The sequence below is a fragment of the Branchiostoma belcheri genome, unplaced genomic scaffold, assembly GCF_001625305.1.
Source record: "Branchiostoma belcheri isolate BF01 breed outbred unplaced genomic scaffold, Haploidv18h27 scaffold97, whole genome shotgun sequence".
NCBI classification, from domain to species: Eukaryota; Metazoa; Chordata; class Leptocardii; order Amphioxiformes; family Branchiostomatidae; genus Branchiostoma; species Branchiostoma belcheri.
In genome coordinates, this window is record NW_017804653.1 from 566,821 (window position 1) to 593,929 (window position 27,109).

Here is a 27,109-nt window from a genome sequence, read left to right on the forward strand (position 1 = left end):
GACGATTGGTTCAAGTCCACAGTACTAGACATCTGAACATTTATTGGAGCAGCTCTTCGGTGTATCGCGAGTTTACAGTCCGTAAATTGGAAGTGTATCTCGGCACACTTTACTAAGAGCTCATCTTCTATTGGTCCTGACGACAAGGAAATACTTAACGTACATATACAGTATGTAATGTACGGACAGTGACAAGTTATCTACTAGAAAGCTTATTCTTCACTGGCCGTGACTCCAAGAATAGAGTGTCGCTTAGGTCCATTGTACCGGGAAAACGACCTGTCCTAAGAACTGGAATATTTTCTAAGAAAGCTATCACAGGTTAGGTGAACGCAGACAGCTTAAATCGGGAATCGAACCCTTGACCTTTAGGTTCAGAAGAACCTAGCCTCAAACACGACCGCCCTACATATCTGTCGGTTTCACAGTTAACCAAAACTCAGACATACATGTATTTCCCCTAGCACTGCTAGAACGAGGTCCCAAGATTCGAACACTTAACCTTTAGGTTCAGAAATACTTTAACAAGAAAATAGAGGCGCACGGAGTTAAAGTGAAACTCAGACATGACGACGGTAGACAATAGCGGGCGCACGTCCCTCCACCACGTGGCAGGTACGGGCCATCTGTACTTCCTCAACGTCCTGTTGGGGCAAGGTGCCGACGTGAACGCTAGGGACAACTACGGCCTCTCTCCTCTCCACAACGCCGCAGAGAACGGCTACACAGAAGCCGTCAGCTTCTTACTAGACAGAGGCGCAAACCTGTTCGCGAAAGACAACGATGACTGGACTGTGCTTCACTATGCAGCGAAGAACGGGCACAGCGAAACCGTTAAGCTGCTGTTGGATGAAGGGATGGACTTGAGTGAGAAAGATGGTGACGGCTGGGCGGCTCTACATCTAGCAGCGTGGAACGGGGATTGTGATACCATCAGCTTGCTACATGAGCGCGGCGCGAGTTTAGATGTGGGGGATGATAAAGGTGGCACGGCGCTCATCTACGCGGCACACAAAGACCATGTCGACGCGGTCGTTCTACTACTAAACCGTGGAGCGGACTTGTCTCTGACAACAGACCAGGGGCGCACGGCGCTCCACAATGCAGCACGGAACGGTCACTGTGAAGTTATCGGCGTCTTGCTCGACGCAGGGGCGAGCGGAGCGTCCAAGGACAACGAGGGGTGGACTCCGCTGCATCTAGCGGCGGCGTACGGTCAGCTCAACGTCATCAGAACGCTGTTCAATCGAAGGGTAGACATGGCGGCCAAGGACAACCGTGGGAGGGCGCCGATCCACCTGGCCGCACAGAGCGATGACAGCGAAGCGGTTAAAATCTTACTCAACTACGGCGCACCCGTCGACTCCAAAGACAAGGACGGCCAAACTGCGCTACTATACGCGGCAAAGTGCGGAAACTGTGACTGCGTGGAAGTCTTGCTCGAGCAGGGTGCAAGTTTGGCTACCAAGGACAGTTTAGGAGCGACGGCGCTACACTTGGCCACAGACGACGGTCAATTAGACACAGTGAGTCTCCTACTAGACAAGGGAGCAAACCTGGACGCCAAGGACTACGGAAAGCGGGCCGCTCTCCACATCGCAGCCTGTAACGGCTACTGCGAGATTATCAACCTTCTCCTAAACAGGGGAGCCGACATGGACACTAAAGACCGCGATGGTAAGACCGCCCTGCACCTGGCAGCTGAGAACGAAGACCCCGACGCCATCTCTTACCTTCTCCGGCAAGGAGCGAACATTGGCGTGAAAGACATGAACAATAGAACGGCTCTACATCTTGCAGCGGCGAACGGATACTGCGAAATCGTCCGCCTGCTTATAAACCGCGGCGCTGGCTTGGATACGAAAGACAAAGCAGGCTGGACGGCGCTTTTCCACGCTGCTTGGAACGGGCACTGCAGTGTCATCGCGCTCTTGCTGAAGCTAGACACGGACTTAACCATCAAGGATATGAACCGTAGAACCGCACTTCACCTAGCGGCGCTACAGGGACATGCAGAAGCGGTGAGCAAGCTTCTGGGAGAGGGAATAGACTTTACCAAACAGGACAACAAACGCAGAACAGCCCTGCACCTGGCTACACTAAAAGGACACTGTGATGTTATAAATATTCTTCTGGCTGGAGGTTTAGACCTGCACGCGAAGGACAACTGTGGCTGGACGCCTTTACATATCGCTGCTTCTAAGGGCCATAAAGACGCCATCAACTTACTGTTAGACAGAGGAGCGGACCTGTGGTCTCGGGACAACGCAGGTTCTGTATTCTTTGTTTTTACCACATAAATGAATGATAAAACCAATAGAAAGAAATTACATAAGAAAATTGTGATGGGGGATGGTAGAGACCAATTTTGTCTATTGGTTTGGCTTGGTTTAATGCCCACGATCATGATAATGATCATTCTGGCATACTCATTTTTATCTGTGAGGAAAGTCGTGTAAAGTGCCTTTCCCAAAGGCACAAGGATGGTTACTTGGCAGGACTCGAACCCGGGACCTCTTGGTTCTGAGCCGACTGCTCTGTATGCTCTGCCATTACGCCACATAACCTCACTCTATTCGAGGCCTTCCCCACAACTAAACATAATCAAAGACGCTGTGATTATAGCAAAAACTATAAATTGAAATACTAATACATAGCTTGAACGCTTTGTGCATTGATCATGATATAGTGGACAATTCATACTAAAATGAGTTTTTCATCTTCGATCTTATTAGGTTGGACGCCGCTTCACCGGGCAGCAGTAGAAGATAAGGTCGCGATCGTGGAGACCTTACTGATGGCAGGAGCGGACGGGAACCTGGTGGATAACCACGGCAAGAAGCCGGCAGACGTCGCCCCGAAACACAGCCGGAGTCAGCTGCTGCTGATGTCTACTCGCGACAGGTTCTCTCCGGACCTGAGACGGTCGTGTAGGATGAAGATTCACACGGTCATGGGGCAGGATAAGGAGAAGAACGTTCATACCCTCCCTCTGCCAAACATGCTGAAACAGTACATCTTGTTTAGAGAGACCGCTGTGGTTTAGGGCTCTACTAGTATATATGGGTTCAAGAAGTAGTGTTATTCAGGGCTAGTAAAGGCCACAAAAGGCTAAACGAAGGAGAGAATATCTAGCAATATTTAACAGGGCAGGCACAACATGCTTATTAGACAGAGCGCTATATTTTAGGGCTCAAGAAATGATAAATTGGTGCTGTTCAGGGCTACTACGGGTCACGAGAGGCTGAACGAAGGACAGAATATCTAGCAGTAATATTTAACAGGGCTTTACATTATGTTTAGAGAGAGCAATGTGTTTTAGGGTTTAGTTCAAGATAAACATGGGTTCAAAAAGTGCTATTCAGAGATACTAGGGACCGTTAAAGGTAAGAAAAGGGAGAGAATATCTAGCAACAGTTAACAAGGTTGAGACAGTACCTTCGTTTAGAGAGAGAGAGAGAGACGTGTTTTAGGGTTCAAAATGTGAAAAGGGGCCGAAAAAGCAAGACGAAGTAGAAAATATCTACATGAACATGCTATATATTCAACAGGACCGAAACGGTACAACATATTTAGAGAGAGCGCTGTGGTTTAGGGTTCAAGAATTAAAACGAATACGTGCTGTACAGGGCTACTATAAAGGGCCACGAAAGGCAAAAAGAAGGACAAAATATTTAACAGGGCTGAAACTGTACATCATATTTGGAGAGAGTACTGGCACAGTGGAGTGTTTGAACTGTATGGAAGATGAGCCTAATGTGAGGAAACGCACGTCTAATGTGTTTGTATCTGAAGACCACGAAGGAATGTTGAAGAAACTGCTGAGCAGGACATGTTGCTTCGAGGTGTCAGAAATGGAGAGTTTATTTAAGCTGCAATATATACATATAAAATCATGTTTGTACGATGCTTAGGTCATATCGAAAAAGATAGTAAAAAATACAAATAAACACAATGGTGCTGATTTCATACTTTTGGAGAATGTCACTTTTTATCTCTCAAATCTGAACAGGTATGATCCGTGTGTGATCTTCATGTTTGGTTAAACATTTCAGTCCTTTGGAGGGCCACTGATTGGACATGTTGTGCCCAAACTATTACGTCAGCCACAGGTAAATGTGACCCTGCAGTTTGGAGACAAATCGCCAGAGTCCACTGCTACACGGTCCTTGTCGGATAGTGTCAATACGTTTCTCCGACGTCAGGGCGCTTCGCAGTCAAGAGCTCGAGAGCGCCTATTTCTAACTGTAACCCTTATCATAACTTCAATTCTAACCATAGCGATAACCAAAACAACGGCTAAAAACATGGGACGGCGAAACATAACAGGAAATGTTGCTGTGAGTGACTTAATTTAGTATTTTGTACAAAGATTCATCACAAAGGTCAGTGTGCAACTGCACTAAGACTACTACAGTAACGTCATAGTTACGTCAGCCACAGGTAAATGTGACCCTGCAGTTTGGAAACAAATCGCCAGAGGCCACTGCTACACGGTCCATCGGCCAGGTTTCGTCCTGACGTTTCGCCGACGTCAGGACGCTTTGCAGTCAAGGGAACGACTATTTCATACTCTAACACTAATTAATTAGCGATAATCATAGCAACAAAATTTCAGCCGTGGTACCACTTATCGGCCCCTCACCATCTGCCTGAAGTTCCACCCCCCTCACTGCCTAGGAACGGCCTAGGAACGGCCAAGGAACGGCCTAGGAACGGCCAAGGAACGGCAAAGGAACGGCCTAGGAACGGCCTAGGAACGGCCTAGGAACGGCCTAGGAACGGCCAAGGAACGGCCTAGGAACGGCCTAGGAACGGCCTAGGAACGGCCTAGGAACGGCCAAGGAACGGCCAAGTTCGCCATCACCGTCTGATCTGACATTCCGCCGTCTAGACGCGGTTCCCGTCAGATATAGAAAATATTAGCCCGAAAGCATGCGCAGGTCCTGATATAAGTTGCGGCCAGCACCGCGAGTGTTACTGCCAAAGAACTGATTAGTGTTAGAGTATGAAATAGTCGTTCCCTTGACTGCAAAACGTCCTGACGTCGGCGAAACGTCAGGACGAAACCTGGCCGATGTACAGTGTAGCAGTGGCCTCTGTCGATTTGTCTCCAAACTGCAGGGTCACATTTACCTGTGCCAGACGTAACTATGACGTTACTGTAGTAGTGCAGTTGCACACTAGCCTTTGTGATGAATCTTTGTACAAAATGCTAAATTAAGTCACTCACAGCAACATTTCCTGTTATGTTTCGCCGCCCCATGTTTTAGGCGTTGTTTTGGTTATCGCTATGGTTAGAATTGAAGTTATGATTAGGGTTCCAGTTGGAAATAGGCGCTCTCTTGACTGCGAAGCGCCCTGACGTCGGAGAAACGTATTGACACTATCCGGCAGATGACTGTGTAGCAGTGGACTCTAGCGATTTGTCTCCAAACTGCAGGGTCACATTTACCTGTGGCTGACGTAACTATGACGTTACTGTAGTAGTGCAGTTGCACACTAGCCTTTGTGATGAATCTTTGTACAAAATACTAAATTAAGTCACTCACAGCAACATTTCCTGTTATGTTTCGCCGTCCCATGTTTTTAGCCGTTGTTTTGGTTATCGCTATGGTTAGAATTGAAGTAATGATATATAATAGTTAGTTACAGTTGGAAATAGGCGCTCTCTTGACTGCAAAGCGCCCTGACGTCGGAGAAACGTATTGACACTATCTGGCATATGTACCGTGTAGCAGCGACCTCTGGCGATTTGTGAGGTGCAACAACAGTCTACTGTGAGCGATCGTCGTGTGCAGAACTCTCTTGATTGAAAACGTAGCCATAGGTAAGGGACACGTTTCACTTTTTCGTTCGGTCAATCATTCATTCGTTTCTTTCAGTTTACTGCATTCACAATAGAAGATTTTGTTGACCGAACCAGACACCAATCTCCCGTCGTCTGCGCGATTATATACGTTTTCATCCCGGTTTATGGTTGTCCCTTATGCTTGTCTGCTCTCTAAACTCGGTGCACGGAAGGTTGGTGGTCTTCAAATCCTGCTAAATACTACAGAACACGACCGATATTCTGCCGTACTGACATTGATTACCGGGCCGCCATGTTTGTTTACATGTTACTCTAGGTCTTACTTTTAGCATAAAAACAAATGAGTCTCACATAGGGGATGATTGCGTACTGCATTTCTTCGTACTTCTGTCGTAGGACGATCAAGATCTCGTATATTGTCCAAAACAAAATTAAATTTATAAGAATCGGAACAATATAAACTCGCGAGCAAGAAGAGGGGTGTACAAGAGGTGATTGTTAGCGAAATATTCCACTATACCGGGATTCGGTAAATCTCTATTTTAGCCCCTGTTGTCGAAACCTGGGAACGAGTCACAGTGGTTGCGTGATTGCGTCATGCTACAAACCATAACAGCCTTGTACAGGTTTGGCCAAAGGGGGTTGATAGCCTTGTACAGGCTTGGCCGTGAGACCATCTAATATGAATGAATTGAAAGCCTGTAACAGCTGACTGTGTAGCTATTATCCAATCTCAGTGGATTTATTATGCCCCATTTATTATCCTAAATTGACTCTTTCGTACAACTAGAGATCCCAATAAAATTGCATAGAATGTGCATTAATTATCGTTGAACTTGAACTGTATACATTTGCATGAATTTACATATGATCAACGTTGAACTTGACATTGACCGCTACATAAATGAATAGAATGATCCAGGCAAGCATCCTACACTACTATGTCTAAATCATATTTCAGTTGACTTGAGCACTTTCTTAAAGTTCTTTTAGCTTCCTCTTCATATTTTAATGTGAAGTCTTGAACAAAGATAACTGTTATTAATACATGTATTGGATGCCTTTAAAAATCATAATCAAAACGTCGATATAAGTCCACCCATTTAAATACTTCCTAAACAAATGCAAGGTATAATTCTATATAGTACACGTGTACTAAGCTTTTCACACATGGAGACACAACTAAAGAATGTTCAGTAATCTGGAAGGCCTCTTATGGTACATATCGTGCCAATGGCTAATAAAAAAATGAACCGCAAAGTATATAATTCTGTACACATTAAGCTATTCACACTTACTTAAGGATTTTTTTTTTTTTGCTTTTTCCTTGTTCGCTTTTTTTTTTCCTTTTTCTTAACGAATGTACTCAATGCAAATCCACATAGACCACTTCTAGGTACTGAACTACTGTAACACTCACTGCAGCAGCATTTCTTCTCCCTTTAGAAGTCTAAAAACATCAAGCTTAGGCAAGTTAGACTAACTGACTGTCTCAATAGGCAAATACGAAGCATGCATGAAAATTCCCTACCCCATTAAATATAATTATCATATAGCCGGACGGCGTGGACCAATCAGAGGCCCGGATACCCGTGCTGTTATTTCCCGATAACAGCACATGTGGTGTTATGGCGGAATAACAGCACATGTCGTGTTATGGCTGATACCATTATGTTATAGGGTATAGGGGCATGCGACTCTTTCTGTAAACCTTTGTAGCATTTTTCTGTCCAATAAACTTTTTTGTTTTGCTTCATTTAAACTACAATTTGCATTAAATGAAATTATCCATATTTGTTTTAAAGCGTATAATATATTCGAATGTATTCTTATGTATGTATATATATTAAAGCTGTTGTATTTCAAACAGGAATTGTGTTGATTGACAGTTTGGATAGGCTATATGATAATAATTTTAATGCACTGCCTTTTCCTCGTTGTATATGGTGTCATAACTGCATGGGCAGCTGCCATAACCACCTCATAAACCACCTCGTTCGCTTCGCTCACACGGTGGTTTATTCGGTGGTTATGGCAGCTGCTCATGCAGTTATGACACCATATACAACTCGGGGCAGTGCATTAAACCTTTATTAACTATGGTTAACTATAATCTATGAGTTATATGACAAAAAGCCTTGTTCGGTGTCAGACGAAAATTTGGATCCCAATGTGTTGGGAGTGTTGGACATAAAGTTTAGTGTTTCTGTCATAATGTATTACACCAACACAGATGAACATTCATGCCAAGGCCACACCAATTTAATTTCTTGGTTAATGGATTTTTCTAGAAAAATAATGAAGCGGGCGGGCGAAAAAATAAAAATAAAAACAGGCCTAGGCATCCTTTTATGGCCCAAAATGGTGACAGTAGGAGCAATGAAGTCAACACACCAGGCTGGTTCAAAATTCAAACAATGAATTTTGAACTTTTAATGATACCACTGCATTGAAAGATGGAATAACTGTAACAACTAGGATGAAAAGGACTGTTTTCAACTGTTCAGGGCAAAATATGAGCATTTTGCAGTTGACTCTGAATTTTTATTTTTATTTGCAAATCAGAAAAAAAAATGAAGCAGGCGAATCCGTTAACCAAGAAATTAAATTGGTGTGGCCTTATACCAACACAGATAAACTTTCATGCTAATAATCTATGTCTCAGGTTTTATAAGTTGTCACATCCCAGTAGTTCTATACGGAGGCGCGGCACAGCTGTGAAAGTCTGCGGGTTGACGAGGATGTACCGGCCGAGGATGGGCGGGGAGAAGTCCTGCTGGACTACAGAGTCTCCATCACTGTTCCCTGTGAAAATCTGCAACAGAAAACAGAACAATCTCAATCTGATTTGACTCTGAATTGGTCAAATGTTGATCTGTGTTAGCGTCTACCAGGCTTCGGAAGGCGGCTGGAAAGAGTAGAAATCGGCCAAATAGAGAGGCAAACTGTTCTCTCCAGCAGACCAAACTCCCTTGGCATGCTATTCTCCATTTGGCTGATTTTTACTCTTTTCAGTCGCCTCCCGAAGCCTGGTAGAGGTTACACCTGTATCTATACAGCTGGTATAAGTTACCGCTCTTCAGCGTAACAAACCAGCTTGTCTATATATCTGTAAGCCAGTATAACTGCCCTTTGGATTAAAACACCAGCTTCAGCCCAGCCGAATTCTACGATCCAAACCCCTGTATTAAGGCCTGATGGAGGCTTATTACTTACCTTGACAGCCCCGTCCTCTAAGTATGGCAGTATTTGGTCTGAGCCGTCTGCTTGGTAGGCGATCCGGTAAGTCTTGATGTGCCCCTCTCCCAGGCCCTGGGTCTGGATACCTGGTTTGGGTGGGGTAGGGTATATATATTAGTTGAACGATTTGAGTTTCAATGTCTTTTGACTATGTTAATTTGTGTTAAAGTTTGTTTTTGTAATTAGCCCTTTGTAGAATAGTACTCTCCAAGTAGAGGTTTAGGCTTCGGCTTATTTTGGGCTTTTTAGTTGGGGTTTCTTAAATTTGTGTATTGGTATTTTTTCCCCCAGCCTTTGGATGGCAAATTGGGTACTACCCTGCTAATGATAGTACTGTCTTGCAACCAACACATCTGCTTGGAGATAAGCTAGTTGACTGATAATTAAGAGAAGATCAATTAAGAAAAGTTTGAATAGAGTTAACATGAAGTAAGATCAAATGAAATCATGAAATTGACTGAAATACAATGCAATGAAATATGATGATAATATTATTAAAACCAAGTAAAGGTATTACTATTTAACTAATTTTAAGTACATGTAAATTGAAATATAATCCAAGAGAATGAAGTTAGACTACCTGTGACGTTAACATCCCGTCCAAAGTCGACGGCCAGAAACTGGTTGGTGTTGACCAGACCCATGGTCCACGCACTGGGGCCGTTCAGCCGGGCGTTAAACGCATCGAACCCGGCAATCTGGGATAGAAAAGCCATATTCAGACTGCAGATCTCAAAGCTATACAGGTATAAGTACTAAGTAAACAGGCTTGTACACATACGCTGCAACTGAGATAATAGATAGAGAAACACTCGTACATGGACAGATACGAGAGATGAATAGTATACTAAAGATAAATGGATACATACAAATACATGCTGGATAGACTGAAACAGATGTACATAGATAAAGATGTATGGAGATAGATATATATACAGAGATAGATACATACTGGAATAGTTAGCTAACTAACTAAATAGATTATAGATAGAGACAGTGGAAGACGAATGATCCCACTTTTTTCTGTGATGTGTGGGTTTTGTGATGTTAAGAGGACAGTAGTTTTCTTTTTGTCATGCCTTGTTAGACATGCAGTATGATATGAAGCTGATACCTGTGTTGTTGCACGTATGAGATCATCTACAATAGTCCCATCCTCCATGCCCAGCGGCCGTGGGCAGGCTGTGGTCGGGGCTGGGGATGTGGGTTCTACTGGGGCAGCTCTGGTGGGGGAGACAAGGGTGGACTCAACTGGGACTTCTGTAGGGAGAGTTCAGATAGACAAGTACACATCGTTAGGAAGTTCATTCATAAATGTTTCCTGAACCAAGTGGTGAATTTAAGGGCGGCTCCAATCTACAGTTCAATAGCCCTTGGGCCACACAGTAGTGCAATGACTATAGCAGGGGGCTAGTCCACATTGCTACGTTACTTAAATGTTAGGAAGACAACTGTTACGGTAGATTATAAGCACTCCATACAATGAGGGTTGGGTTGAGGACCTGGGCATTTGTTAACAACTACAGTATATGAAAAACTTAAGTGCGATACCTTTACATCCGAAGAGTTCAACTCTCATCCTGGGTATGGCTGTGTATTCCCGTGGGTTGATCAGGAGATACCGTGCGTACACAGGCTGGACCAGCTGGTGTTCTACTGCCGTCGTACTGTCACTGTTTCCTGGGAACAGCTGAGCAACAGAAAAACAGAGATGTTTATTTGTTTGTTTGTTTGTTTGTTTGTTTGTTTGTTTGGTGGGTTTATTAGGAGATACCGCATGTACACAGGCTGGAGCAGCTGGTGTTATATGACAGTGACAGTACCACAGTAGTAACTACTGTGGTACTGTCACTGTTTCCCAGAAACAGCTGAGAAACAGAAACAGGGTGATGTGTAACAACTAATGCCTTTATCAGCTCATATAATTTAATGCTGGTGGGAATGGTGATATTTTACAGTTAACAAAGTTGCTACTTTCAAATCTGTACATTTTTACTGAAGGTAGGGTTATATTGAAGGCCAGCTTAATTTTCAAGCAGATGTTAGGAGGAAAAATAGACTACCCTATGTTATAACATACAACCCTTCTTAAGGTTAACCTCTTCAGCTTCTATAGTTGTATCCAATATTAGATGATACTGCTGCAAGAGTCCCTGGTAGGGGTGGGTAGCTGTAGGCTATAGTCTTCACACCATGTTTCCAGGAGGCTTAATGTCCAACAGTTCTCACTGTTCAGGCTGCACACTTTGATGTCAAAGGTAGATGGTAAGAAATGTGCAGTACCTTCCCTGCTGATGGCCTTTGATTTGATTGAAGAACTCTGATCACTCCCACAAAAATCTCAATAGAATGCTAAATTGTAGGGCTTAAATCATACAATTTCTCATAGGTTGTTGTCTAGTCGTCATAATACAATGAGTGAGGTTTGGACAGCCTCTCAAGACTTCTGCTTTCTATGGCCTTGGGGATCAAGAGGTATTGTTCACTCTCATTCTACTTAGATGTTCAGCACCAAGGACAGGTGTGTTTGTCTGTGTAATGGTTTTCAGCACCAAGGACAGGGATATTTAACCGTGTGGATGGTTTTCAGCACCAAGGACAGGTGTGTTTGCTTGTGTTTAAACCATAAGGGAGGGGAGCTATATTTAAACACGTACCTTCTCAGTTCCGTTCTCCCTGTAAGGGTTGAGAGCAGATGACCCGTCCACCTGATACACCAGTCTGTAGTCTGTCACGTGGCCACCGTACTGTCCTTGAGTCTTCACCTGATTGAAGGAAAGATTGAAAGAAATCATGAATTAAGCTTAAGGTACTAGTAAATTATTATTACCTGTAGTGTTGATAGGGAACAAGGCAAGAGATAAATCTATCATATGCTATCACTAAAATCTATTGTTCACCTAATAGTCAAATGTACATGTATAGAGCAATATTAGCACTAGATCTATCGTCCATAAAACAGTCAACGTATACATGTTTCAAAGTGAATAAATTAAACTTTCATATATGTCCCAACTGTGGCCAGCACTGTCATGCGAATATGGGACTGACGAGCCACACTAGACACTGCAATCGGCCACAACATCAGACTTAGAGTGCTACCATCTCCTTTGAGATTGAATGATACCTACTAGTATTCTAGTATTCTCAAGCTATATTTACTTCTTAAACTACATGTATCGTTTACATGGCATTGCCTATTCTACATAAAGACTGTGACTATTAGTATTAGTTCACTGGTAACGTTAAAAATGATAGAGGCTGTAACTTTACCGCCGACACGTAGAGGTTTTCGCCCAGATCCACGGCCAGGTACTGACTCCTGTCCACGGTTCCCATCTGCCAGGCCCGGCGGCCGTTCAGCCGGCCTCGGAACGCCTCGAACCCTGCTGTTTCTGTAGTTGCAGTGATTTTGTCGTCCGCTAGGCGGCCGTCCTCCAGACCCAGAGGCTCGTAACACCCGGCTGAGATCGCCGGCGTCGTTTCGGTTCTCACGTCTGAAACGTAAGAAGATAATTAACAAAGGAGTGAAGGAAGGAAGAAAGGAAGGAAGGAAGGAAGGAAGGAAGGAAGGAAGGAAGGAAGGAAGGAAGGGAAATTTTTTTTATTTGAAAATGTAAATAAAATAGGTGTTTTCCTGCAAATGCTTCTTAATAAAAACTGTGAAAAGTAACTGTAGCTCTCTTTACGTACAAAATCAGAGATGTTAGACTTCACCCCTTTTCCCTTTTGCATTGGAAAATGCTTTTTAAGCAAGCACATAGACAGACACACACACACACTTTTAAGCAGGCACACGGGCAGACACACACACACACACATACACACTTTTAAGCAGGCACACAGACAGACACACACGCGCGCACACACACACAAAAATTCGCCAGTCCCTTGGTAAATGCTTTGGAACATAAGCGCCATATGTTACATTTTGTGCGGTACTTGAGCGCACAAAACGATTTACACGTACTATACGTTCGGATGAAAAACTCGCAAACCAAAACGTACCTTCACACCCGAGTAGCTCCACCCTGAGTCTGGGCGTGCTGCTGAAGGTTACCGGGTTGATGAGGACGTATCGCGCGTACACGGGCGGGGACAGGGTCTGCTGGGACACCGTCTCACCGTCAGCGTTACCTGGGAAAATCTGACGACACGGCAGTGAACGTGGTTAGAACGAGAACAGAACGACTCCGTCTGCAAGTATAGTTTAATATTGGGTAGATTGTGGTCTTCTTCTGAGTACCTTAATTAAATTCTAGGTAGGTATTTGATACTTGATTACAAAGCAGTGAACACAGATTCCGTTACTGAGCGTTGTTACTGAGCAAAAGAAGTGAATGCTACTTGAAACGTCTGACAGTTCACAATCTCTGTTCAGTTGCTTGAGTAACAATTCCCTATGTATCTCATTACCTGGATGTCTAATCTTCATCGACGTAGCAGTAAAGTGAGAACTTACGAGTAGTTCTTATTTGCAGACAAGAACACAAAGATACCTCAAAGATACCACAGTTATATAAAAAGTATGGTCTACCAACCTTTGCCTGTCTGTTCTCCGTGTAGACCGTGTACTCAGTCGAACCATTCACCCGATACACGACTCTGTAGGACTCGATATAGCCTGGCGCCAGGCCCTGCGTCCTGATGGCGCTCACATACCTGTAGAGCACGCACGGGTACAATTATATATAGCTTAGGTAGCATAGTCTGTTAAAAGCAAGTTCAAACCTTACAGTCCGTTCTAAAGCAGCTTGTACGTACTGTACAAAACTGGTTTACCGGATATGCGAAACAAACAAACAAGCAAACAAACAAACCAGTTCCGTCCCAGGTCCACGCCCAGCCACTGTGATTGGTCGAACGTGTCCATCTGCCACGCCTTTTCCCCGTTCAGCCGGCCCCATCTAGCCTCGAACCCAGGCGTCGCTGAGGACGCGGTCAGCTGGCTGTCTGCTACCCCTCCTGTCTCTATCCCCAGCGGCTCCAAACAGTGGCCGTCCGCGTCAACTGCTGAGGAAAGTCAAATGTATCATTCTGGGCTATGCTACATAGAAATAACTGCCATTAAAATGTATCCGCTGGCTTGAATATAGTCAAGCCAAGTGAAATCACGTCAAAGTTTATAGCACAACGATTTTAACAGGTACAATGTATGGCAAAAGATTACCAGTTGGTATGGGTCTATCAAAATTCGCTCAACGCGTACTATGTCTTGCAGAATGTTGAATAGAACTGCTGACTAAGAACTTGTACACCTCTACAATATATCTCCGGTTGGTTCTCTCACAGCCTGCTTTAAAGATGCTACAGCATGAAAATCTTTAAAACGACAACCTATGTAAGACGAATTTGAATTAAATGTTAATGTAGACGGTTAGCGGTAAGACCAGAAGGCCGGAGACATTCCTTGTTAGCGGGATGTGTACCGGTCAGGTGCGCTCGGCTAATATTTGCGTACAGACGGGATCAGATCGGGCTTTGTTAGGGGAGAACACCCCGGCAAAACTGGGTCACCCAGGGCAGAAATAACCAGGGCAAATCTCGCACCGCAAGAATCGTAAGCTAGTGTTCCAAAGAGCGATGGAGTCATTTTTGGGACGTCTATAGCCCAAGTCTTATGCACGTTTGATAATTGATCATTTTATGAAAAACATCTAGGGCGATAGGGGACAAACAATCCAACTTAAATCTCGTTTTGTTTTCGTTTATTTTGGTTTGGTCTGTCTTAGTGAAAGAAAGAAACAAGCAAGCCAAAAAAACTGACGTTTAGAACTTTAGTTATAACTTTGTATAAGATATTCAATCTCCAGTGTTTTGACGTTGATTGTTTTCGAAATTTATCAGCAAACAACTCCTTAAACAGTCGGTACTATCACAATAATCATGACAACAGCACAGTAGACATTGTGTCAACACACTTCGTTCTGTTTCCCCACGAATCTTTCTGTAAACGCTAACGTTGACCAATGAAACATTCAGTTAGAAAACTTGTCTATTCCATGTACATGAAATTCAGATGACCAACCCCGAACTACCTGATCCCCCGTTAGAACACACTACCACTGAAGCAGTAAATCTGGGTCTGTGTTCACGGCCTACTGACATACAGGTACGCAGGGAGGGTCGGGCGACTAGGTACACATTAGTCTCACAACAGGCTTACAGGTCGGGCTTTTTAGGTTTTTTATGTGCTGATTTCTGATCATACAGTTTGTAGTAGTCAGCCCTATAACTGATGTATAGCATCAGAAAATAGGACATTATAAGCCAAAAAAGCCCGTAGGCCTGCTAATTTCGATATCTAGTATACACTGGAAAGTTATTTACTTTTTAAAGAAGCCAAAGCAAAATACAACTGGGAGGCTTGTCTAATGTCTTTCATTGCGTTCGCTCGGAGTTAGTGTGATAAAGGTAGGCAGCGGCGCAATTGTATATAAGTTAGTACATGTATAAGGAGTGTGTTTCATTCTTTTGATCTTTACAGAAGGAATGAATACAATGTGTGTTCACGATTCAAAATTTTCAAACCATTCGTTTGAAGTCAAAGGAAAACAACCCAAGTGTTCACGAACAAATACATATTGTGGTGGGAAGCTGATTCATTCAGTAAACAAGCGAGCTGGAGAATGCTTCAATGTATAGGATAGAAATATCCCTTGATACGCAGACGATTTAAGAGGCTTTTCTCACCGGATATTTTTTTAAACATTTAGGGAAAGCCATTATTTTTACAAAAAAGAACAGAAAAAAGAAAACCATTTATTCACTCTCTCTGTACATGTCCCAAGACATTAAACAAAGTAGGAATGTAAACTTTATAACTTATAATGCAAGTGCCGAGCATTCCACATGATTATCGGCTGAGAAGATTTTTCGAAATACTTTGGGCTTGGTAAATCTCGTAATAAAAGCTTGAGTTTACTTAGAAAGAAAATTCTAAGGCAAATAGACGTAGGCATGCAGTATGAACCAGTTATGCTTGGAAATTTTTAAGCTAGACTCACCTGTGGAAACGAACGCCAAAAGGACCATACAGACCGGTCCTAGAGAGGAAAACACCACGTCCAACCCCATCTTGATGACGACAAAATCTCTAAAAGACTGATTTTCTTCAGCAACGCTTGACCTGTAGGTTATTGCACTGACCACTCCCTGCTTTGACGAGTTGACGCCCTTGCCCTGCCCTAAGTCCGTTGTAACTTAGTTTACATGTACGCCAAGAAAATCACTGACACATCCCTACATTGATAGACTAGTCCAAGAACGTCTCCAGAGTGGTCAATAGCCAAAAAGACGGCCCAACTAGTTCAGCTTCACAGTTTTCGCCTCTACTATGCCCACCCAGTAGGGTGTTGTACTGTGTACTAGTGACCACTCCCTGTATTGACAAGCTGTCATGCCTGTCTAGTACCGGTGTCCAGCCAAATCCTTGAGCTGCCACATATGTGAGAGGTCAGGTGTTTAGGGCTAGGGCTGTGGGGCTAGGGTTAGGGTTGGTATTAGAGTTAGGGTTAGAGTTAGAGTTGGGATCATTGTTCAGGGCTAGGGACTTACTATTGGGGTTAGGTTAGGTTTAGTCTCCCACACCACGACTAAACCCCTCCCACCCCTTGTCTCGGGTATATAGGAAACCCCCAAGAAGTGTCGGAGTCATGTATTTGGCATAATCATGTACATGGCTTGATCATGGCTATGTCATACTCCTCATGAGTTGGGTTAGCAGAGGTCACAACCTGCAATAGCCTATGTAGCAGGCTTCGGGGCGGCTACAGTTCGCCTTTTAAGCTTGAGACACCCGGCTCGATACTATTCTGTGTGCTAGGTTCTTTTACGCGTACGTGTTGTTTACTTTATGAATCAGAAGATATAATGTGAGGCTTTGACGTTACATTTTACCATGAGAAAGCATGGAATGACGACTGTCGTAATGATCATGCGGACCGGGACCGAATCGCGGCACTTGAGGTCGAGCTCTGCTAAATTTAGCCTTGACCCAGCACATAGTGGATCCGGGAATAGACGTAACAATCAACAGTTTCTGAGAGCTTAAATCTACAAAGGAGGCAAGAATAAGGTAGTTTCTGTGCAACGATTTAAAGTAGAAAGCTGTAGTAGGTTTCAGACGAGGTGGGGGATAAGTGCATGCACATGTATCATCATGTCTACATTGCGTAGTAGCTCATATATTGGCGCTATACCAGCATGCACGACGCAGTTGGGCCTGGGGGGGGGGGTAGGTTTGTTATGACCCGAGCGCATAGAAGAGGCCTATGGCTTGGTCTTTGTATTTTTACTTCCGTTGGTTTCTTTACCAGTTTTTTTTTACAGAATAACATAGTGAGTTGTTGCTCACGGTTGACATGTGTGATGTATACATGTCTGGTCATCCTTTTTAATTACAATTGCTTATGACATGGCACATAGTGGATATTCTCAACAACTATGACGTAACTAGCACGAATACGTGTTTTATCACCCCTTGCAGACAGTGAAAAGAACACCAGACGACATGAGTCTCCTCTCACCGCTCAAGAGCAATGACGAAGTTTGCTCCAAGGTTGACAACAGAGCAGGCTCCTCTTCTGAGGACGAACATGGCTATACAGCACTGCATCGGGCAGCAGAGAAAGGACAGTGTGACACTCAGACTCTATCAAAGTTACTTATCAGTGGTGTAGACATTAACATACAGGACCGGCTGGGAAAGACAGCCCTTCACTATGCTACAGAGAACGGTCACAGTGATGCTGTAGAGTTGTTGATCAACAGCGGTGCAGATATAGGTGCGACGGACAAGAATAAACGCACTCTATTGCACTGTGCCTCAGAGAACGGTCATTGTGAAGTGATGGAGATGTTGATAAAAAGAGGGGTCGAAGTTGATGCAAAAGATGAGAAAGACCGCACAGCTCTCCACTGTGCTGCAAAGACTGGGAATCGCACTACTGTTGAACTCTTGTTGAACGAAGGTGCAGATATTTCTGCAAAAGACGCAGACGGTTGCACAGCGCTCCACTATGCAGCAGAAGAGGGACGTTGCTCCGTTCTAGAGCTGCTACTCGACAGAGGCGCGGATCTAGCTGGTAAACAGAGCAAGCATGGCTGGACAGCCTTACACTGTGCCGCTAGGAAGGGCCACTGCGAAGCTGTAAGTTTGCTTTTAGACAAAGGCGCCGAGGTGGACGAAAAAGACAAGAACAACAGAACGGCCCTTCTACTAGCAGCTCATAGGCGTCCTCTAGCCATGCGACTGCTGCTAGAAAGAGGAGCGAGCGTTGATCACAAGGGAAACTTCGGACAAACCGCGCTCCATCTATCCGCCCTAACCGGCTGTTGCGAGGCTATAACTCTATTGTTAGACCACGGCGCAGACGTGAACGTGAAAGACAGTAAAGGGTGGGCCGCGATCGACTTCGCAGCTATGAACGGCCATATGACTGCAATACGCCAGCTGGCCGCCAGGGGCGCTGATCTGAACGACTTTAACAAGGCGATGCTCCACCACGCGGCGTATGGAGGCTACTGTGACGTCATTAACTTGTTACTTGATAGGGGTGCCGACGTGAACGGGAGAGAGAACGGTAACTTGACTCCTCTTCATGACGCCGCAACTTCAGGTTAGAAAACAAAATTGAACTGTAAACACTGCTGATGATTGTAGTTTTGTGTGAATGTGGCGTATCAAAATACGTTGTAACTCGTCGGTGAAGGTTAGACATCCAGATTATAAGATACGCCAAAAAAAAAAACAGTTACTCAAGCAACTGACTGGATATGGTTTTGGAAATGGTTAGACTCTTCAGGAAGCATCCACTACCTTTCGTCAGTGTCATGGATGTATATTTTACTGATATCTATTTGTTTTTTTAGTTTGTGTATCATTATATCTTTGTTTGATTTTTTTATGTTCGATGGTGGCACTGATATAATTAAGTTATAACTCTAACCCTTATTAACTTAAGTACACCGTCATCCTTTCTGTATTTAGTAAATTTCTTAATTATCTGTTTTCATAAAAAAAACTCCAGGGCATCACGACGCCATTCGCCTTTTACTCGAGCGAGGGGCCGACTTAGAAGCTCAGGACGACTCCAACATGACGCCGCTTGGTCTAGCGTCGCTAACCGACGCCGCCGACGCCTTCAAACTGTTGCTATCACGCGGCGCCGACGTCAACGTCAAGAACGTGGAAGGGGTGACGCCGCTGCACAGCGCGTCGGCGTACGGGTCTTATAACTACGTCGTCTGGCTGCTGGAGAGAGGAGCGCCCGTGAACGTACAGGACAACCTGGGCTTCACTCCGCTACACTACGGCGTCAAGAACTGGGGAATAGTGGAGAAGCTTCTCCGTAAAGGTGCGTTTTTTTCTTTTGCAGATGGTCCTTTATTCATTCTCTATTGTAGAATGCATTGTAAATATTTTTAGTTTTCGGCACCATGCACATTACATTTAACCCATGCACTTAACATGGGTTATAAACTAAGCTAGAATAAAGATTTTTCTTCCTTAACTCTTTCCTTTAATTCTTATCCCCCTCTCTCTCTCTCCCTCCAACCATCCATCCATCCATCCATCCATCCACCGATCCATCCATCCATCCATCCATCCATCACTCCATCCATCACTCCATCCATCCATCCATCCATCCATCCATCCATCCATCCATCCAGGTGCTGATGTAGACAAGAGAACTATCCAGGGCCGAACGCCTCTCCACCATGCGGCCCACCCCTGCATTGACAGCGCAGAGACAGTCGAACTCTTACTCCTAGCGGGCGCAAACAGCTATGCAGTGGACGAACGGGGAAAGAAACCGTTAGACCTTGCAGAAAAGGACAGCAAAATCAAAGTTATTCTCTCAAATCACAGAAAATGTTACCCCGATCTCCAACGGTTGTGTCGTATGAGGATTAGGTCGCTGTTCGGGAGAGGCGGTGAGGATAAAGTCGACGCCCTCCCCCTTCCACAATCTGTTAAAGAATATCTATTATTCAGTGGTAACAGACTAGTTAGTACGTATGTATAATGTTATTATCGTTAAGAGATGCAGCAAGCGAAGTTTAGCCTCCAAAACTGTTAACCATGATATGCAGTAGTGATTGTTCATGTTCTATACGTTGTATTGCTTTGAGTTTAACTATTTGAATCATCTAATAACGGATTCTAAGGAAGAAACATAAGGATAACAACATAACAGTAGCCTATTGCTGGTCTACCTTGTACTTTGAACGGTGTTCCTATGTACAGAAGAAATAAAGTTACCGTTATAATATTGGTCGAAAGATAAAATGTCCTAAATTCGTATTTTTAATGTGACATATGTAGGGTACACGGTGAGAGTTCAAGTTAGATTGCGTTTTGAAAAGCGAGTGAGCTATTTGTCCATTATTATTATACGGAATGGTGCGTTCAGCACCAAGGACAGTGCCATACGAATTACCATGCCATACGTAGTACAAGGCCTGTTTATTGAGTGATCACAAGTTGGTCGAAGGACAGAATGCCATGATTTCATATTCTATTTAATGTCGTGGTTTTGGGTTATCCGGAAGAATTATGAGAGTTGAGTTTAGACAGTGTTTTGAGAAGGGTACAAGCTGTTTGTCTCTGATTATTACGGGGGATGGTGAGTTCAGCACCAAGGACAGGGCCATATGTGTTGCTAGCATTCGTAGTACAGGGCCTGTTAATTGAGTGATCGCAAGGCGAGATATCTTTGTCAATATGCTTTTTTTCCACTTCTATTCGAAGTTATTTATCTACTACAGACTTACTAGGAAACGGAAAACGATAATTAGCCTAAAGGACAAGTAAATTGCGGTTTGAAGGTTCAAAACCAACTTCGAATTCATTTTTCGCCGTGTGGTAATTATAAGAGGCTTAGTACGACCGGTCTTTTTTTCCAATCGTGCACATCGAGTAGTCTCATTTCAGTTCTCTTATTCTTATCATGTGACACAGTAAAATACCTCAGTTGCAAAATATTGTCTGGAAATCAAATATATTCTAAATCTAAGAAACCAACATTGAAGATCTAAGAAAAGGCGGCTGGAGTATCAGGTGGCACCCAGGGTGCATCGCGTGGTTCGCGTTCCAAAACACGGACTATGACGTGGCGGCATTTTCGAAACTCAAAGGAGTATCTTCCATAAAGTTCGTCCCAGAAAACGTCTTGGGTCCGATTTTAAAGGTGAGTTTCGTCTAGTTTTGTTCCATACGCCTTGTAATCGTCTTGGCTATCGATGTATCCGAATGAAGAGTAATATAATGGAAAAATAAGCGACCGATTTTTTTAAAAACACGCCCCCTCCCATAGCTGCGCTACATGTGTTTGTTTACTAGCACATACATGTTAATAATTTATATTTTTTGTGTAGTTGTATATTTGATGCAAGTACAGCCTACAGTATTCACATGACAATTTGGTGCAGTATTGTTTTTCTCAACATGATGATTTTCTTATCATAAATTATTATGTTTTTCATTGACATTGTTATCTCAAGGAGGTCGCCCACTATAACTTCCCTTGAGATTATAGGACACTATAGGCACACTATAACCTCCTTGGTTAGCTAAAGACGAATCTTTTGGGAGCCCGGTATTCACAGTATAAACCATAATAAATATTTTACATTTCTGATGGATAAAATGAAAGTATAAACTCTCACCTACGCAAACTCAATTTTCAGTCATGCGCCTTGGAATTAGTCTGATACCAACTGTTCAAAGACTGAGGTTTTCAAGCTATTTGTTTGAACATATACATGTGAGGGATTTCTGCAAATTATGCAATCAACGTGGGCTGGTGAAGCCTTTTTATTTCATTCTGATTGTGTCTTTCAGGTAGGACTATAAAACCTATTGGCTGTCATCGTACTGGCAAACTAAGGTATTTACACTGATCTTTTTCTTGACTTGTTGTTTCCTCCTAATTGTCTGTTATTCAGGACTCCAAATTGGAGCTGTGCAGGTGTTTACCTGCATCTAACCTGCACTGGTCAGTTACTGTTGATAGAATGTATGTATGTATGTGGATTTTTATTTGCTGTATTGACTGTTTACCACCTATGGTGTGTAAAAGAAGTAATGGCAATGATTTCTGAACAGTTTTTCGTGTGATCAACATGTGGATTTTTATTAAATTTCTTAAATTCTGAGTGGTGCAAGCAAAACCTGTCTGGTGCAGGTAAATTTCAATATAAGTTGCACCTATACAGGCACAGAAAAAGTATTTTGAGCCCCAGTTATCGTATCAAATGTGTAAGGATCATTATACTATTTGTTCTTTAGTCGACACATCAATGGCGCTAAACGACCCAAAGAAGTCAACAGAAAATAATTACCTGCGAACAGACCATGGGTATGAAGATGTGGATCTCAAGCTCGGCAGTGGAAATGTGATCTTACTCTCCGGCTTGAAACGTGCCACACCACCAGAACTCCCTCCTCGAAATGTTGGCATGGGAGGGGCACCAGTAGTGAGGCCTGAGGGTATGGAGGCATCTCCCAGTCGAGAAGAGACACAGGGAGATGGTCACAAAGTTACAGGTACTGGGAAGTGATATCTTTTCATCTTTGTTTAGTTTTGTTTCATCTTAGGTGGTCCACCTCAGTATTGCTTTACAGTGGGGCCCTGGAAAACATATGGTACAGATAGCAGAGGCAGAATGTACTGTGCCTGAGCGAAACCTGTACAGTCTGTGTGTATAGCACATTGCCAGAATGTGTCATTTAATGTCATATTTACGACTATTTAAGGATGACATGCTATCTGCAGATTTCAAATGTTGTGTCAGAAATCGTATCGTGAAAATTATATGCAATCCCATGGATGCAAAATCTGTGTGGGTGTTCAGTTTTCATGATTATACATATCTTTATATTAGTCTGGTAAGTACATTTTGCTTATGACATATTCAGCAAGCTTATGTAAGATCTATAATGTAACAGCACACATATGGAGTCAATTTGATTCCTTAGTGTTCAGTTAATAGCTAGAACCAAATACAGTGAATGTGTCAGTGGCATATTCACCATGATTATTGTTACCATTTCAGAAAAAACTTCATCTACTAATAGTTGTCAGTGTCGAAAGTTAAGAACCACTGTGGTTTGATCTCATCTGACTGTGAAGCTAAGCAAGAATAGCCTGGGTACCATCCTACTTGTATGCCGGGGCTCCCACACTCGCTTCCCTAACAAGTAGGATGGTACCCAGGCTAAAGCAAGAAAGGGTGTACTGAACAATTTTGGACAATGCCAACTTCTGTAAAATAATTATTACTTAGCCATGCAATTTCACAAAGTTAATGCTGTTGTGTAACTAAATCTTAAAATTTGCATCTATAGACAAAGAGTCTGAAGAAGTGGATCAAAAAGACACAGACGGAACATACGAAGATGTCGATCAGTGTGATAGTCCTAGTGAGCCCCCATCTGGGCATCTTGATGTGGGAGACAAGGAAGAGTCACGCTACAAACAGGAGAGAACAGAGAGACAGGATGAACAAGAGAAATGTAGAGCTGGAGGTACATTCAGATTTATTCATTTGTTCAGTTCTGTGCATGTATCAGATTCTGTATCTTTATATATATAGCTGATACTATACCACCCTTTGGTGTAACACACCAGCTTCACAGGCACACAGCATGGCAACAGCTCATTATATTACACTGAATGACCTGTCACACTCAAACTTTGCAAACTAACTGTATTGTTAAAGCTTATATAGTAATGATGCCTTGGTGTACCTAATGCTTTTGTTTTGTATTTATTCTCAGAACCTGCTACAGTGAAGTGGACCAAGGCAAAAGCCTTGCAGGTTTGCCTGTTTATTTTTGGCTGTGGACTGCTGGCGATTTTCTCTGTCAAAACCGGGAATTTACTGTCACCTTTCTTCATATCTGGTAGTAAGGTAAGCCAACATGTTGCTATTCACTCAGGCTCAAAATAAATAGCACATAGTGAATAATATTATATATTTGTGCTTGTTAATGTAGGTACACACAATGTACAGTAAAACATGGAATTTTCTTTAGTGCACATAAAGTTGGAACTGTGCAGATGTTTCTGATGTAACCTGCACCATTGTTCTTGTACGTAATTTTGTAAGTGCATATTATGCATTTTTTGTTATAGTTTTAGATTGCTGATTTACTATACATGCCTACATGCAAAGCACAAACAAACTTTCACAGTGACTGTGGTTTCAAGATGTTTACCTTTGACAAAAAGATTATGTTTACAGGATGATCCAAATTCTTCCTGTAAATCTAAGTGGTGCAGGTGGCACCTATCTTGTTCAAATAACTTTTATGGTGCACTGGCACATAGCAGCTTTGCAGAATAATTAAGAAACAATGACTCAACCTATAGAGGAGTGACATGAGTTATTTATTTTGTTTGTTTATTTGACAGACCTCCATTAGTGAGTACAATCTACACTACACTAGTCTTCCTGTATTATACCTATGCCTCACCAGCTACGTGTATACTGTAGCTACATGTACCAAATACAATGTAAATGGTTTATGAGATCTCTTGGTAATAAGACCATTTCTCACTGATGTGCACTTTTTTGCAGGAAGCACATAACTCAACAAATCAACCCAACATTATCCGTGACAAGCAAACAAATGAGGAGAACAGCTTGGCCAAAGTCAACCTGGCTTCAGCCTCAAAGCCTGAGGTTCAGTTCTGGTTCAACAATCCACGGATGACCATGTCTGCAGAGGAAATCAGCTCTGAGTCAACTGTTGCCTTCTCAACGTCTGCTTTGTCCTCAACACTGCAGCTCCAGATCTTTTCTACTTCACCAATGATGATCTTGGATGAGGGAGACAGCTCAACCGTTGGCTACTCAACCCTGCAAATCTTGGCACATGGAGGAGAGTCAACTGAGTTGTCCACAGACATCAGTGGCCACACTGTACTCCCATTATACCCAGTCATTGTATCGCCATCAGTAACAGGTAATATCAATTGTATATGCAGGTTGGTGCAGCTAAAACTTTTTTCTGATATCTACCTGTACCTAACCTGCACTGGTCCATGTACTGGGTGTACATAGGTGTACATAGGTGTATGTGGATTTTTATGTTTACAGAAGAAAAACATTGTTTTTGCTCAGTTTCTTCTTCTCCAAACACTGACCTCTGACCTGGTCTATGACCAGTGAACCAGACTGTCTGTCACCATGGTAACTAGTGTTGGGTAACATCATGTTGCAATTTTACAGTAGGAGGGATTTAGACTCCTGTCACCATACATGTAAATGTGTTTGAGTAAGAATTAATTTTCATAATCAGCCAAAATTCATACGATCCATAGAACAAAATTTAGTTCAGAAAAACTCTTAATTACAAGTTGGTACATCATATACATTAAGAGCATTCAGCCAAATACTGCTACTGACTGAGTTACATTATTTTAGCCAAGTTCTAAAATATTAAAGACTAATATTTCATCTTTTCATGAGCTTTTGTTATTGATGCTACAGTCACATGCAAAAGTGGGTGGCATGGATACAACAAGCACTGCTACAAGTTGGAGACAGGAAAACTCACCTGGTTCAAGGCAAGAAGAGAATGTAAAAAACATGGTGCCAACCCTGCTTCTATCCTGAGTCAGGAGGAAAACAACTTCATTGAAGATCTCATCAATGGTAGGGAGTTAAACAACCTGTTGAATGATCCTTTACAAAATTTCAAAAATCATAAAAGAGCAGAAATAGGAAAATATCTCATCTTGCTCCTGACTGAGGCTACAAAATACAAAAAATATAATTATAATTGATATTTCTATCACTAAGTATTTTACACTTTGTAATTTATACTAATTATTGTAAAATCCACACATTTTAAAATACCACTAGAATGCCTGTTTCTTTTCTTTTAATTCACCATGTCCCTTCATATTTTTTTCTGAAAACAATCTGAGAACTAACTAATTAAATTGGCATGGTCTAAGTATATTCTTTGTGTTGGAAATTACAGGTCAAATATGCAGGAGACATGAGGCTTCCAAGTCCTTCATGCCTGCAGCTCCATTTTCCTTCTTTAAAATGCCAGATGTAGATGTCAAATGCAGTTCCAAACAGGTCTGGATTGGACTTCACAACAAGGATGGATGGAAGTTGACACATGGTGCAAGACTTACCTACACAAACTGGGCGCCTGAGGAGCCCAGTGGTAAGAGCTGGTTGGGCCGCGAAGAGAACTGTGGTGCTATGTACACCATGATCATGGTGGGTGTTTCTTTTCTTTCTGTGAATTTATTCATTGAGATTTATATAATTATATATAGATGTCAACCTTGAACTAGACTGTGAGGTTTGAACCGCTTATGCTGGGATGCACCTCTAATCTGGTTGATAACTTTGATGGGTTCTATATTGTGTTTGAGGTATGGCCCAAACATAGGACCTCCAGCTTTAAATCCCTTCCATAAAGCTTCGGTCACAACCCGCCGTACGTGCTTTTTGTCCGTACATTTTTTGGGAGGCTATGTCTGCTACGTTTTTTTTCTGAAAATGTGGGGAAGGAGTGGCGTCGACGCATGTCACTCGCACGTCACTCGCACGGTTTTGCAAGGTGTTATATACGGAGGCCATACTCACACGCACGGGTGGTGATCCGTAGACCCCACGCAGAAAAAGTTTTACATGCACTTAAAGTTCTACGGCGTGTCTACGTGCTCCCAAATCTGTAGGATTCTGTACGGAGGCGGTACTCACCACGCACGGATGCCCTGCGTTTGCCCATGTTTTTGCACGTAGACAGCACGCAGAAGAACGTACGGCGGGTTGTGACTGAAGCTTAACCAAAACTAAGTAGTACTCATTCTCACATAACAATTTAAAAGTTCTTCCTCTTCCAATATATTCCTTCCTTCCTCCTGATTAGGGCAGTACTAATCTATTTTTCTATATTTAATATTGCTCTTCTTTATTTTCTAATTTTGCATTTAAAAAGCACCATAATAGACCTCCCTGTGTCCTGCATCACACAGTCAGATACTTTAAGTAGCCCAAAGCTGCATACTACTACATTGC

General features: G+C 42.9%; 3 protein-coding genes across 3 annotated transcripts; 2 read left to right on the plus strand and 1 right to left on the minus strand.

Moving 5' to 3' along the window:
- Window positions 1-546: 546 nt before the first annotated feature.
- LOC109461892 (ankyrin repeat domain-containing protein 50-like) lies at window positions 547-3,854 on the plus strand. Its single transcript, XM_019758366.1, has 2 exons — window positions 547-2,271; window positions 2,736-3,854. The coding sequence occupies exons 1-2, from the start codon at window positions 567-569 to the stop codon at window positions 3,044-3,046; spliced, it is 2,016 nt and encodes a 671-aa protein (XP_019613925.1). The 5' UTR covers window positions 547-566; the 3' UTR covers window positions 3,047-3,854.
- A 4,545-nt stretch (window positions 3,855-8,399) lies between these two features.
- Window positions 8,400-16,129, minus strand: LOC109461845 (lactadherin-like). The gene is made up of 11 exons (XM_019758314.1): window positions 16,060-16,129; window positions 13,873-14,062; window positions 13,594-13,714; window positions 13,061-13,199; window positions 12,326-12,549; window positions 11,710-11,817; window positions 10,604-10,742; window positions 10,167-10,312; window positions 9,633-9,750; window positions 9,029-9,138; window positions 8,400-8,627 (listed from the first exon to the last, which is right to left on the minus strand). The coding sequence occupies exons 1-11, from the start codon at window positions 16,127-16,129 to the stop codon at window positions 8,481-8,483; spliced, it is 1,512 nt and encodes a 503-aa protein (XP_019613873.1). The 3' UTR covers window positions 8,400-8,480.
- Window positions 16,130-17,067: 938 nt separating this feature from the next.
- On the plus strand, window positions 17,068-25,649 carry LOC109461846 (serine/threonine-protein phosphatase 6 regulatory ankyrin repeat subunit A-like). The gene is made up of 8 exons (XM_019758315.1): window positions 17,068-17,129; window positions 17,541-18,672; window positions 19,084-19,410; window positions 22,347-22,604; window positions 23,406-23,585; window positions 23,838-23,878; window positions 24,641-24,825; window positions 25,556-25,649. The coding sequence occupies exons 2-8, from the start codon at window positions 17,565-17,567 to the stop codon at window positions 25,647-25,649; spliced, it is 2,193 nt and encodes a 730-aa protein (XP_019613874.1). The 5' UTR covers window positions 17,068-17,129; window positions 17,541-17,564.
- Window positions 25,650-27,109: the final 1,460 nt, after the last annotated feature.